Raw genomic sequence first — 14,422 nt, 5'->3', positions numbered from 1 at the left:
ACATGAGGATTTTTTCCCTGAATCTGGCGAAAAGTGTGATCAAGGACTGCACCTTTTAAGCGTTTTGGATAATGCATTGCCCCAGTGATATATGTTAATACACCAGTTCAGTGGGCATTCAAGGGACACTGCTTCCTGCCATGGATTTGACCATGGCCTCTCTTGTACTTCCTACCTTGCTTCATTTAGCTGTTCTGATGCCATCTTTTGGTGTCCTATTACATACTCCATATGGCCCAAAGTAACCCTTTTTTGCTGTGGTCTATGGGAATCACATGGCCATTTAATTCTGGGATGGAAGACCATACCGCAGGCTGTGGGCTGCCTTTTATTGTTCATACTAGTATTCATGATGTGGTGTGGTACAGGCTCCGCTCTGCAGCCAGAAGGTGCTCGTTTTGTGTGGTGCTGATGATGGATGGGCGTCTGGGCCGCCCCCCCGTGGCTCTTTATCCTCTGTGATGAATTCAGAGATGAGATGAGCATCAGGTCTTTGGATTTCATTCAGTCATAGATGTCCAGTTGCTCCGATCGATAAAGAGGCGGTGGGGGAAGTACATCTTGACATTAATATCCTTTATTGGATGCTACCACATGAATAGTGGATGTCATATCAATTACAAGAATGCTTTTTTAGGTCAACAATAAGTGTGAGAGTTTGTGAACAGACAGAAAGCCTTTTGACTAGTATGTTTTTTGTTTGGTCATTTCCAAGGTCCCTCCCTCTTCAAATAATTCATTTTCCCAGTTGGTCTGAAATGTATATGTCAGAGTTGACCACAACTGTATTCATGGACCCATGCGCCTTGTTTTCTTAGGACATTACCAGACACCATCTTGTTTTACTCCCATGGAATTACAAATACCCAATGGCTAATAGATTGGGCTAAATGTTTGGTGAAGCTTCAGTGTCAGGGGTCAATGTCCTGGCTCTGTTGTCTTTGTGGCACATATCTGAAGGGTACTGAGAAAGCAAGCCTAGCCATGTTGAGCATACCAAGCACCATTCTCCAGGGAATGTATTGACTGCATTGTGCACCTCTAAAGGCGGTAAACAGTCGAGTCGGAGGCAGCATACACAACAGCCCTGGACTGTCTTCTTATTCAGCTCGTCACTGCAGCTGGAGGTTATGGAAAACACCCTATCATACTTCAGCTTTATTGGTCTTCTGAGAGGCTGGTGGGAGGTACTCCTATGTAGAGATTTGGAACAGTTCTAGAGTGATTACCGACTGGGCTTTTCTCCTTGCACTTAAGACACTTAAAAACAAGGAGAAAGTACACCAAAAAAATCATAATCATCTCATACCCGTTTTAATGTTCAAAATGCGTCATTAGGTGAGGGCATTCATTTCTATTAATGCTCATGGCTAATTTCTGACAGGTAAGCTGAACGGCAAACCAATTCTAATCATATGGACACCCCCAAATCAGTCGCTTCAGAAAGACTGTTATCATGACAGAGTCTGGAAATTGTTTTGTTCATTTTCATTATAACTTTTTGTGGACACTTGGAAAATATCTGGAGTGCAAATAATGTTTTCATAATGGAGGTAGATAAAAGCAACTTTCACAGTGCAACACATATTTTACACTCTCCAGGGGGTGAACAATGGCAGGTGAGCACCAGGCCCAGGTAGAATAATTGGCATTTTATTTACATATTTATATGACACAAGGTTTACTTCATCCCTAATATGAGAACAATGTAACATTCAAATAACCCTTAGGTTGGTGTATCTCTTTTGTCACATTGTGAAATGCTCTTTATTTCTAACATTTGAGTTCTTTTTTGCTTATAGTGTTGCATTTAACGGTTTTATTCCATAGTGATGATTTATTGTACACCTGATTAAAGACTGGGGAAGTTTCGGTTGTTCTAAAGGTATGATAATAGGAGTTGGAAATGTACAGCAAAATAACATCCATCTGATGTAATCAATCAGAGGCCCTGGCATCTATTTCCACCGTATTTCTGATCAGCCACTCAATAGAGCAGACGCGCTCCAGAGGCGTCTCTCACTGCCCAGATCAAGCAAGCCTGAGGTGGCTCTGGAGTGGCTCATCATTCTGTGTTAAGATGTCGCGCTGCATAAAATCTGTGATAAAATATGCCAGCTCTGTACCACCTCACCCCTTTGTATGAGAGGTAGCTCAGATGCTGTCTATAGATGTGGTGTAAATTAGATGTTCTATCAGAACTACCATAGGATGCAGAGGTTTGCCTTTGTGAACCAAGGGAAATTACAACCACAAAAGAACATGTGCCTGCCAGGAGTCGCTTGGAGTCATTATTCTCTCGGCAGTAAACTTGAGCACCCAGGAAGCCCTTAAATTGGGCTTGTATAAATGTGTTGTTTTAGTGAGGTGGGTTTCAAAGTTTAGTGCCAAGATGAGTGACAGGCAAAGTATTTTTATATGTAATATAACCAGACTTGCTTACAACACTCTATACTGTTTCTTTTTTCTCAATGTGTAGACGTTCATTATACCTCTCCTAGTCCCACGTTCAAAGCGCTATGTGAATTTGACATGAATCAACACAGTATGCTGCAGGCGCTGTGTCTTTTCAGCATACAGCTAAAGCTTTAAGACTTAAACGTTCTCCCTGACTCTAGCTCAGAGCTCAAAACAGCATCATTTGGAAGATGTGAGTTATAAAATACATGGAATCCAACCATTCATAATTTGCTTCCATTGCACGTAAAGTAATAATGAATTGATTAACGAATTAACTAAACTAGTAATTAATTATAGATACCAGTAATAAATCCATATTTTTAATGTATTGTGTTTCATTTAAATAAGACGATGTAATGTATTTCCTGTTAAATTGTTCCAATTCAGTGGTCTTTTCTGTGTTATTTGGAGCTAGTGTGACTTGGTTCCTCTGCACCGCAGCAGAGGGGGATTTCATGCTGCCAGTCTGTACGCCAGGGCTGCCTTGGTGCCTCCAGCGGCCCCTGTCTGCTGTTCTGCAGCTCTGTGTGCCCCGTGTGGGCCCTTGTTTTTCCATCAGTCGCTCAGAGGCCCCTGCTGCTGTCAAGGTTGAAATGAAATAGAAATATCTCTTTCCTGTTGACAGGAAGAAATGGCAATATCAGCCACCCCAGTAGCCGAGGATAGAATGATGATCTTGGGGACATGCAAGTCATAGCTGTTCTGTTCACGTCGTGGAATTAGATTCTGTGTTGATTGTTCCTTTGAAGTGAATTAAGCAAATGTCTAACGAGGGACAGGATCAACATGCTAGAGTTTGCTTGTCAGTCACGTTTGAATGGCAGAACAGGCTCCTTCCTAAGCATGGTATTACCAGTAAACAGTGACAATAGATGTCGAAGTTAGATAAAGCACCATGACAAATATGAAATCAAGAAATGAAGCTTGTTTGGTTTCATACCATTACACATTAATTTCATGTTTTAAAACTGAGCAGTTCAACTCAGAAACAAACGCACTGAAACTTCAGTCTGAGGCCAAGAATTTGAATGAGTTTTCCCCTTGGTGGGTAGCAGCAAACAATAACACAGGGCAAAATAAATAACTGAAAGTGTTGCGTTTGCTGAGATCATAGGATCCCGCCAGGCCCAGACGGAGTGGCCCTGGGGGTATTCTGCATGCTTTTAAGTGCCAGCCATGATGTGGCACCAGCCACTGGGATTAGTTAAAAGCTCTCCACACACTGGCTTCTTGCGAGGCTCCCAGCCAGTAGAGCCGCTTCTCAATACCTCTGCAAGGTCACAGTTTACACAACTTCTGTTTAAGACACCCAGGTTGATGGCTGCTGGGGGAGATTTGAGTTCTTATATAAAGCTCAGTAAATTAGTAGCTTTGGGTCATGTTTTAAGCAGAGCAGTTAACATTGCAGTGCAGAGGCTAAATCAGTATGCTGGAAACGGTGACAGAATAGATATAGGAAAGACCCATTCCATTTAAAGATTTGTTCAACATCTTTAACCATTTATGTACTGTCCTTATAGGCCCCGTCACACCATGACGTTCTGGTCAACGTTCTATGATGTTAGAGGAAACGTTGGTAATCGTCCATGGTCGCTGGTATTGCGCCAGAAGAGCTTTGTGTGAAAGCTGGTGAACGCTGTAATCGTCGGTAATCGTCGGTGATCGGAGGAGAACGCTGGTCCAAAAAAAAAGTTTTGAACATGCACAAAAGTTCTCATGGAGATCAGCGTTCATCAACGTTTAATTTAAACGCTGGAGAACTTTCGTGGAACGTTTTATTAACTTTGCACGCGTTTGGCTATCGTAGTCAGTCGTTGGGTAGGGTAGACTGAGTACCTACAGTTGATGCACCCGAAATAACTTATGTGCGCAGCAATCCTGAGACGTGATTTTTAGTTTGGACATGCCTACTAACGTCCTCTTTGATCGAGGGAAATTTGAGCACCTAACCCATCTCTCGTAGGAAGATATTGGCGAAAGTTTTTTCACCAAGGGAAGATCTTACATACAATTAATATGTTATTAACCATACGTGATCAACAAACGCAACTTACATCATTGCAAACGTTATTCTGTGCACTATACATCTACATATCCAATGCTATCATGTCATGCAAGGTCATTGCATAATCTAGCGAAAAGCGGAGTGGAGGGTATTTGCTTGCTTGAGCCAGCATGAAGTAGATGTACTGAACTTGAACATAGCTGAGCACTGTTATAGCTGGTGCTGTTCCATGGCAGATGGATATGATATGAAGACTCTTGTGACATGGACAATGTGTGTGGATGTGTTGATGTTTTCTAATAATAAACATTGAGAAACACAAATTCAGTGTCAAATTTAAATCATTTATTTTAATAACATAAAACCCCACACTGTAAACCCGAACAAGTTCAGAGTACTTAAAACTTTTGATGTAACCGATTACATAATAAAATTTGAGTACATATATTATTATTTTTAAGTAAACTTAACTTAAAAATGATACATCGGCTATACTGATTTATTTTGTTATCGTTTTCATAATTTTTAAGTTCTCTGAACTTATATTCAAATATTTTCATACTTAAAACTTTTAACCTCTATGTATTAAATTATTTTCACTCAACAACACAAAATAAAATTAAGTTTTAAGCCTTAAAAATCAAGTTCAGTGCACTTCATATTGGTGAAAGAGTTCAACTTAATTATTCTGAGTAAATAATACTTAATAAGCTTACTTTTTTAAAGTTAACTCCGCTTGATTATTCTGAGTAGGTAATACTTAAATAGCTAACTTTTTTTAAGTGAGCACTACTTATTTTCAATTATTGACCACATATACTGATTTTCTGGTTCTGTTTACAAACTGACTTTAAACTGAAAGTTACTCTACAAGACACATTCAAATCTATGTAAGATTTCTATTAAAAAGAGTGAGATGAGAAAAACTTAAGAGGTATCACATCATTTATATTTCTTGTAAAACAACTGACAAAATAAAAGATTACATCAAAAGCTTTAAAGAACAGCGTTACAAAGTTAACAAGTCAACAACAAATCGTTTATTTCAACAAATCATTTTTTAAGGTGAGTAAGGACGTTTTCAGAGGTTTGTTGTCATCCAGACACATAAAAATGTTCTGTATGAGAATGTGCGTGAGTTTTTTGGGATATTCTAAATTGAAAGCATGTCAGGCCAAACAACAACATAAATGCCTCAGAAAACCTCTGCACCCAATTCAAAGATGTTCTCGCAGCTGAAGGGGTCGGGACCCGATGTAAGGAGAGCAACAGGAGCATCATCAAAATCTGGCTCCTCTTCCTCCTGCAAAACACCATCAATACAATTACCAGGAGAGTTTCAATGGAAACACTTACAAAAAACCTGACAGAAATGAACAAAAATGCAAATATATTCTGGAATTATTTTCATTATGTAAAATACCTGAAGACACAATCAGATTTTGTTATATTTATGGATATTAACAGGGCTTACATTGCAGGTATTGAACACCAAAACCAGTCCGTGATGCCTTCTGCCTGTACACAAAAATATCTCCTTTGGTTGACTCTTCTTATATGTCTACATCAAATCGGTTTGTTGTTTATATGCAACACGAATGCTGTCAGGGCAAAAAGAATATTGTAGGTCTTAACTGAAGTTCTCGACCATTATTGTTAGCTTGCTGCTAACACTTTTATTCATCAGATCCATTAAAACACATAGAAGCTAGCTAGCTGCTAAAAAGTTACATATAACATTAGCATGCTGATATGAATTATATGGGGTTTCTGTAGAACATGAGTTGTTTTCAACATAAACAATTGATTGTTGTTTACTTTGCACATGAACATACTTGGGGGGAAATAACCCACTAACTAGCTCTTTAGCTCTTTAGCTTCCTAGCCGCCAGCGCCAACAGTCGCGCAACTGAACTTGCTACTTGACAGCCAAAACGTGATTACTCAATAATAATTACAAAGAGGGAAATTCGCCACTTCTTATCGCAATTTCACTTGCTCCCGCAATTTTGTCGCAACAAACACCTAAAAAACACTGTTTACTTACCAGATAAGGACGCTTAGCAGCGACAGGATTACTAAAATATCTCCTTTGATGGGGTGACCAGACGTCCTCTTTTACCCGGACATGCGGCCGGCAGTGATTGCAAAATCGTCCGGGATTTTGCCTCGTCGGATATTTGTGTTTCTCTGGGTCCTTCACAAACTAGTTTTTACGCCCTTACAAGTTTAGGAAAGGGTATCTCCCTTACGTTCCACCTTCTAGCACAAGCTCTGACTGTAGCGAGAACTGTCATTGGTCGACTGGCCTCTCAGTGTTGCCAGATGCACGATAATTATCCTCCAAAGACGATCATTTTGAGCATTTAATACGATACTTCACCATTTCCAATCTGGCAACACTGAGCACCGTGCCGTTTCCACTAGTTCCATTGTTTACAACAGCACATGACATCTGCATGTGGAAAAGATGTCAAAATTCCGTCGCGGGGGGAGGGAGCGGGGTCATCTGTATGCTACACACTACCACGCCCCTCCCCGCGACGAAGTGTCCTCTTTTTCACAAACTCACACCCCACGAAGTTGGTCGACTCCTCTTCTACAGGAGGAACATGCTTATAGAAGTCTAACTGATACTATACAATTATTAAGTCTGCTGTCTCCGTCTCTCATCACAAGATCTCTGATTCTGTTCTGAACTAGTCCTGCAACTACGTTGATGACGTCAGACGTCACGTTTGAATGAAACTAAAAAAATATGAGTTATCAGGCAATGTTTACTCAAACAAATACATTCCAATACAATTAAAACGTCTTCATCTGCTCAGAAAACTAACACATTTAAAGTTGTGTCAACTAAATACCAGGTTTTAAGTACTGAATACATAATGTTAATAAGTTAGTAGAACTGTTTGGGTTTACAGTGCAGGAATAACGCCCGTTATTTCGTAAATCACAGTAATAATAACAGTAAATCTTCGTCCGAAGACATTGCTAGTGAAAGAGGCTTTGTATTCTTCTTACTTTCAGCAGCGCTAGTAGCAGAAGCCCCCCTCACACCTTTTCGTGGTCTTGGAGGCATGATGTTCACTGTTCAGATCAACTGAATCCACTATGATTTTCCAGCGTTTTATACCCGTTTGACCATAAAACCCACACGCCGCAAAACGCTTTTCTGTCATTATTCACACGTTAATTACACCTTTAACACGCTCTTCTAATGTTGACACGTCACTTGGTCGGTGTTACACACTCCTCATGCGTCAGTCCCACGCTAGTCATGTGTCAGTCCTACGCTATTCTTTTGTTAGTAACACGCCAGATGTGTCCACATCGCCCTAGAACGCTCGAAATTGAACGATTAGAAAGTTCAGAGAACGTTGACCAGAACGTCATGGTGTGACGGGGCCTTTAGGAAGAGGATTATGTGATGAATTGTGTTCTTTATAATAGAGACATTAAAGCATTATATTAGTAAGCAACAATTAGAGGGGGTTTGATTATGTTTGACATTTGTACTATGGGCAGAGGAAAATCTAGATGGATCTGGATGGAATCTAGAACACATAGAATAATCATGTACAAAGCTTGGTTTGGGACACATTGTTTATCTGCTGTCTGTGCTATGCTTGTGATGTGCTCCTGAGCCTCCACTTGTGGATAGAACCTTGTTGCCTTCCCTCAGTAGTACACGAGGATGTGATTGTCCAGTAAATTAACTAATGATGAATCATTTAAAACTAAAATTGTAAAGGTTGAAACAGTGATCACTACCGAAGGCTTCTGAATTGCTAAGGAAGCCAATACAAAACTCCAGTATACACACGTGTACCCAGTATTCATGTGTTACACACGTGTACTTGTCAGCAGGACTCAGATGGGTTTAGATGAAGTTCAGATACATCAACTTAACTCAACAATGGCTTTATCTTTGGATGATCAAAGGTTTCTAACCTTTATGTTCCTTCAAAAACATGTTGGTGACTTTCCCCAAATACAGTCAGCCATGTTTACATTCTCCCAGCAGCACCAAGGGAAGACACTACACAGTGTATGTCAACAAACCCATTGCCGATGCCCCTGAAAAAAAAACCATCCATTTTTATTTGTTGCTACGCCTGTTATCAGTCCCTCAGCGTGAAGGGTCTGGTCTCCCACAGTGCCAAGTCTTCCCTCACTCCTGTTGCTATTGTCCTGTTTCTCCCAAAGGATCATTGGATCCTCACTCCAATTCAGCTGCCCTCCCCTGCCTCCCCTGCCTCCGGTACCCAAATATACAATTGAAATGGCAAATGAATATTTGTGTCTAGTAAGCACAACCTGGGGAAGATACCAAGGAGTATTAACAGGCAGGTTCTGAGTCTGCGTTTTATCTGTGAACCTGCAGCTTTGTGTCCTATTTGTATGCAGGGCCGCACGAGTCAAGGCGCCACATTGTACTTAGCTTCCACTCTTTTAAATAAGCTGGAGGATGGTGTTTATGGCTCTGAAGAGTATGTCAATAGATTTGCTCAATACAGACGGAGCGTTCATTATGAGTATGGATTTTTTCAGTTGTTTGATCAGACGGCGGATCAATCCCAGTAGCATTGCCTTTTCTCTCTCACAGTGGGTAGTAAACAGTTCGCTCCATGCAGCATGGCGGTGTTCACTTGTTCAGGATTTCACTTACAGATCTCCCTTGCCAGTCAGACTGAGGGCAGGCGCTGAGGGGCTGCAGCGGAGGTTATGAGCCCAAACCCCCTATGAGGGGAACCTGACCTGAGGTGACTGTTTGAGGTGACTTAAGGCCTGGGCATGAGTGCTCACCTACAGCAGGAAAGACTCCTCCAGATAGTGAAGCACCTATTAGAGACCCTCATTCAGTTCTCCGACGCCAAATGAAGCAAAGGCACAGACAAATGGCTTGATCAGAAATGCATGTGCACACGACATGTAGTTTGTTTTACGGGTGTCATGTAATGACATTTTGTTATATTTCATGTGTTTTTGTTTAAAAGAGGAGAAGATTTTCTGACTAAAGTAATTCAGACCATTTCCAATTGTGTTGTTTTATTCTCTGTGGTTGAACTGAGGCTAGACACCAAGTGCTTGGATTTATTTTCTCGATTAAAATACAATTCAGAGCTGACATTTCCTTTCATTCTGAGCTTGCTCCATTAGATACACCCAATCCTCTTACAAGGCCCCATAATGGTTTCTAATTTAGTAGAACAGGAAATTTAGCCTTTTAATAGCACATAAAAATTCTCTATTACAACCTCCCTCAGTTGAGTTAAAATCTCTAAATGTTTAATTTCCATTTCCTATTTCAGAAGTATCAGGTGATTGCATTAGTTGAAAGCACTAGTCTCTGCAGTCCTGGCTGTACAATTTTAATAGAATCCCCTCACCTTTAGCTGCCCGCTTTAAATAACTGGCTCTCTTACTTGGAAAAGGAGTCACCTAAGAAAATCAATCCTTCCCCATTCTTGGCCCCCGTTCAATTATATATGGAAGGGTTTGGTGCACAATTTATATTCAAATGGAGTGTCCTCTCCTGGTTTTAAGAGTGTAAGTGCGTAAGTGTTTAAGTGTTTAAGTGTGTAAGTGTAAGAGTGAAGTGTATGTTGAAAAGGTGTCTGTGGTGGACGTTTACTCTGCACATTGCATCGTTTATAGAGCAATAAATCTGCTGTATTTAGTTCTGTTTTGTTTGGGGGGGGGAGGGAGCAACATAGTCCTTGTAGCTTATAAATGTAAGAAAGTCTCCAATTCTGAGCCTGAGGTCAAAGAAACCAGAATTTCTGAAAAATGAATTATAACGCTAAGAATCACGGAGAGGCAAGTGAGACCGATACAGTGCTTGTAGCTTGTGAATGTAAGAAAGGCATTTCTAATTCTGAGCCTGTGGTCAAGCAGACCGGAATTATCTGAAAAATTAATTATAACCCTAATAATCACGGAGAGGCAAGCCATCCTGGAGAAGAATATGTAAATATTTGCACACTGAACAAGCCTGGCTCAGCATTTAGAGTTCAAAGGCCATGTGTTCCCTGTGTGTGTTATTACCAGAAGGCTTCAGTCCCAGGCAGGTTTCTTCCTCCTTCCAGCAGTAATTCCATGGTGTGCCCTGCTCACAGCGCAGCCCCCTGCCCATCAAAAGTGGAGCTAGTGATTTGGGCTTCATCCATCACAGGTTGCTTTATCAGTGGGTGTCCTGTCTTTAGCTATTTGCCGATTTATCCTGTCCCTTCCAGCAGGGCCTTAGAGACCTGGAGAGCTCTGAAATCTCTTTGATGGGATTGGACAGATACCCCCTGCCTTTCAAATATGGCCTGCTCCCTCCCCCTGCCACATCACACCATCGCGGTGATCCCAACATGTTGTCAAAGCACAGCCCATATCAGAAAACAATATGGTGATGCCGATGTGGATGTGTAAGGGTGTGGAAAAAAGATTTTTTCATTTTGTAGCCAAGAGCCAGTCGGCTGGCAGCGTCTCCTCTTGTTGTTTTGTCATGGCAAGCTCAGTGTTCCCACCTGACCTATTCTAGCCTGCTTCAGTCATCATCCACATGTTCAGCTCTTCTTTTCAAGCCAGACTCCAGTTGTTTGTGTACACATTAGCATATGCCAACAGTTATATTACTCATCTAATTACCCAGGTACTGTATGTGTGTGTGTGTGCTTTGGTATATGTGTGTGTGTAGTGTACACATTGTGTGTGAAGCTTAGGAATGATGCTTAAGGAAGCACAGAAGCCATGTGGCAGACTGACACCATCTCTCCCATTGCCAGCCTAATGAGAGGCGCCTTCGAGAGAGTCCACATGAGCTCCTCTCCAGGCTGCTTCAAACCCAACTCTCTACTCTACTTTTCTACGTTCCAACCCTGGCATTGCATCATCACACATGGTTATATAGGATCAAATCAAGCTGTCAGCGACTGAAATTGTATGTTCCAGCTGTATTAACCAAACAGGAAAGAACCAAAGTAGCATCGCTTCAGAAATTCAATCCACATAAGCCATGGTAGATTTGAATCTAATAGCAGTCCAATAACAAAACACTGCCCTTGAAATCCATTTGATTAGCCAGGCTTTATCATATTTATATGTTACAATGTATGCAAATGTACACATTGAATGTAGTGCTATGATGAAGTTCTTTTAGTGCTCTCGGGTGTTTATATGCTAATCAAATAAGGAAAGTGCATGTCTCTTGATCCTGCTGCAAACAGCATCTATTGTCCCCCTACCTCCAATATTCCTTTGTCTTATCACAAGTGCTTTTCTTAGATGGAGGTAATGTTTGTTTTACTGCTTAGGCCTATTATGAGAGTTTGCTTATCAATTGAATAATTGGCACAAATTATGTTAGTCTGTTTTTTTCGTTCTGATGTTTGCTAATGAAGACAGTCTGTTGTTTTCCCAGTAATTAATTACAGTGGAAGTGAGTATGGGAAAGAGGTGCTTTTTTAGTTGGACTGTAGTCATCTACTAGGGTGACACTGCCATCAAAATCATTTTTGCCCTGGTTTTGGTGGTCTGGAAACTCATCAAATGGATTATTTTTAGTTTGGTACTTCATCTGTGGTCATATACCAAAATTATACAGGAAGAGATCAAATCTTAAATCACTACATGCAGTTTATCTCATGGTTACAATTTAAAGTTGAACAAAACGAACTGCTGACTAAACATACTGAATTAAGTTGAAGAGGGGACATTTTGAGAGAAGTGTTTGATGCAAATTTCTTCAACACATTTTCCCATGTGTCTTCTGTTCAAAGAACAATGTGGTTTGAGGTTAATCTTTTTAGCACAACCATGTTGTTTTAATAGTGGAATAGAATTTGGTCCTGTATAGTCTATGTTTAGGAGGATATTAGAACCTGCTAGACCTTTCAGATCACCGTTGATAACATGGTGAACATCCTGATGACATAACAGGTGTTCAAACTGTAACCAGTTTCAAATCTAGACTCAAAGCCTGACAGTTCTCAGATTATTTTTGTTAACTGATTGAAGATACAAAATGTCTTACTGTTTTAATGCACTTAATCCTTTTAATATCTTGTACATGTAAATGTAAATGTAAATAAACTTGCCTTGATGGAAAGAGAAATTGTTAAACATATATCTGTAGTATAGAGATTAGTTTCAGGTAAGCAATGTGAACTATGATGTATTGGATTAACAATACAACTAGCCATTGATTGCTTGATTGACATCTCAAACAACTTGTATTTTGCTGGGCAGGTTTTGTCCTTCTTTATTGTGTATGTTTCTGGCCTCAGGGGTCATTTGACAGCATTTACAGGTTAAATGGGGTGAAGACAGGCTGACCACAGCCAAAAATCCCCATTAGTTTTTGCCCCACCAATATAAAGACAAATCAGCCAGTTAGCAGGGTGCCTCAGGTCTCAGTGCACAGTTTATAATTTCATTCTGCCATCCTTGAGGTCAAGGACCTGGAGACAGCATTAGGATGGATGAAATGTCACCAGGAAGAGGAAATGGTGGCGATCACAAAATGAGATAAAAGACTAATTGTTTGGAAAAATAGTTCTTCATTTCTATACCAGATTGTTCATCCTGCCCGTGGTTGGTAGTGACCCCTCTGTTTGACTCTTTCTGTGTCTCCCTCCCTTCCTCCCTCTTCTCAACAGTGGGATGCCATCACCGAGATGGATGAGCAGAACAGACCTATCCACACCTTCCAGGTGTGCCATGTGATGGAACCCAACCAGAACAACTGGCTGCGCTCCAACTGGATCTTCCGCGAGGCCGCCCAGAAGGTCTACGTGGAGCTGCGCTTCACCCTGCGTGACTGCAACAGCATCCCCTGGGTCTCAGGCACCTGCAAAGAGACCTTCAACCTGTTTTACATGGAGAGCGACGAGGCGCATGGCATCAAGTTCAAATCCAGCCAGTACACTAAGATCGACACCATCGCAGCCGACGAGAGCTTCACTCAGATGGACCTTGGAGACCGCATCCTCAAACTCAACACTGAGGTGCGGGAGGTGGGGCCCATCACCGGGAAAGGCTTCTATTTGGCCTTTCAGGACATAGGTGCCTGCATTGCTCTGGTGTCCGTACGGGTCTACTACAAAAAGTGTCCTTTCACCTTCCGGAACCTGGCCACATTCCCAGACACCATCCCGAGAGTGGATTCCTCCTCGCTTGTGGAGGTGCGTGGCGCCTGTGTGAAGAATGCAGAGGAGCGAGACACACCCAAGCTCTACTGTGGGGCCGATGGCGACTGGTTGGTGCCCCTCGGGCGCTGTGTGTGCAGTGTGGGCTATGAGGAGTTGGATGGCGCCTGCATTGGTGAGTGGCATTGTAGAATAGAAACTAATCATTCAGAATTGGGAGATAACAGTGATGTTGGGTAATGTTTTGTAAAACTATCTGAATCTTTACACAGAACAGATCTTTGTATGTCCTTTTGATCCAGTGATCGTGTGCTTTATATGTGCTATAAGTTTATATGCTATACATTTACTGTAGTTTCTCTGCTACAAAAGAGAGAAAATGTCAGATTTCTGCATTTTATGTTTAAAACAGAAATCCTCAGCCACCCATGTGAGCCCTAGCGCCTGTATTGGGTGTATTGAGGTGTGTCCCATGTCAGAGACAGGCAGCTCTGTTCTGGGCCACTGAGGTGATGACTCCCAAAGCTGATATTAGTCTGGGAATCAGAAATATCAGTGGGGCTCAGATGGGAACAGTCTCACGCTAGAGTGCAGAGCTAGACGCTGGGTGACAGACCACGCCGGCGCCACGCAGCATAATCTCCCATGTTGTCAGAGCAAACGTGGTGGCATTTCATCTTTTGTGAAAGCCAGTCCACAGGCTCATTCAGATGAGATCGAATATGAAGACCATCTTGCTGTTTAAGGTTGATTTCAAGCCCAGATGAAGAAGCTGCCTTTTTTTCTCCCTTGATGGGACAGGAGTGCGAATGGGAGT

The 14,422-nt window shown here is 41.5% G+C and overlaps 1 protein-coding gene across 2 annotated transcripts in view; it reads left to right on the top strand.

Annotated features, from left to right (window-relative positions):
• Nucleotides 1-14,422, top strand: part of LOC105893398 (ephrin type-A receptor 6) — a 124,434-nt gene that overhangs the window by 22,801 nt on the left and 87,211 nt on the right. For both annotated transcript variants that reach the window (XM_031560967.2, XM_031560988.2), the window contains exon 3: nucleotides 13,117-13,780. In XM_031560967.2, coding sequence (XP_031416827.1) covers nucleotides 13,117-13,780 — 664 coding nt within the window. The remainder of the gene's footprint in view (nucleotides 1-13,116; nucleotides 13,781-14,422) is intronic.

The sequence above is a fragment of the Clupea harengus genome, chromosome 2 (genome assembly GCF_900700415.2).
Source record: "Clupea harengus chromosome 2, Ch_v2.0.2, whole genome shotgun sequence".
NCBI lineage: Eukaryota > Metazoa > Chordata > Actinopteri > Clupeiformes > Clupeidae > Clupea > Clupea harengus.
The sequence above is the reverse complement of the archived record's forward strand: the minus strand, read 5'-3'. Positions and strand labels throughout refer to the sequence as shown.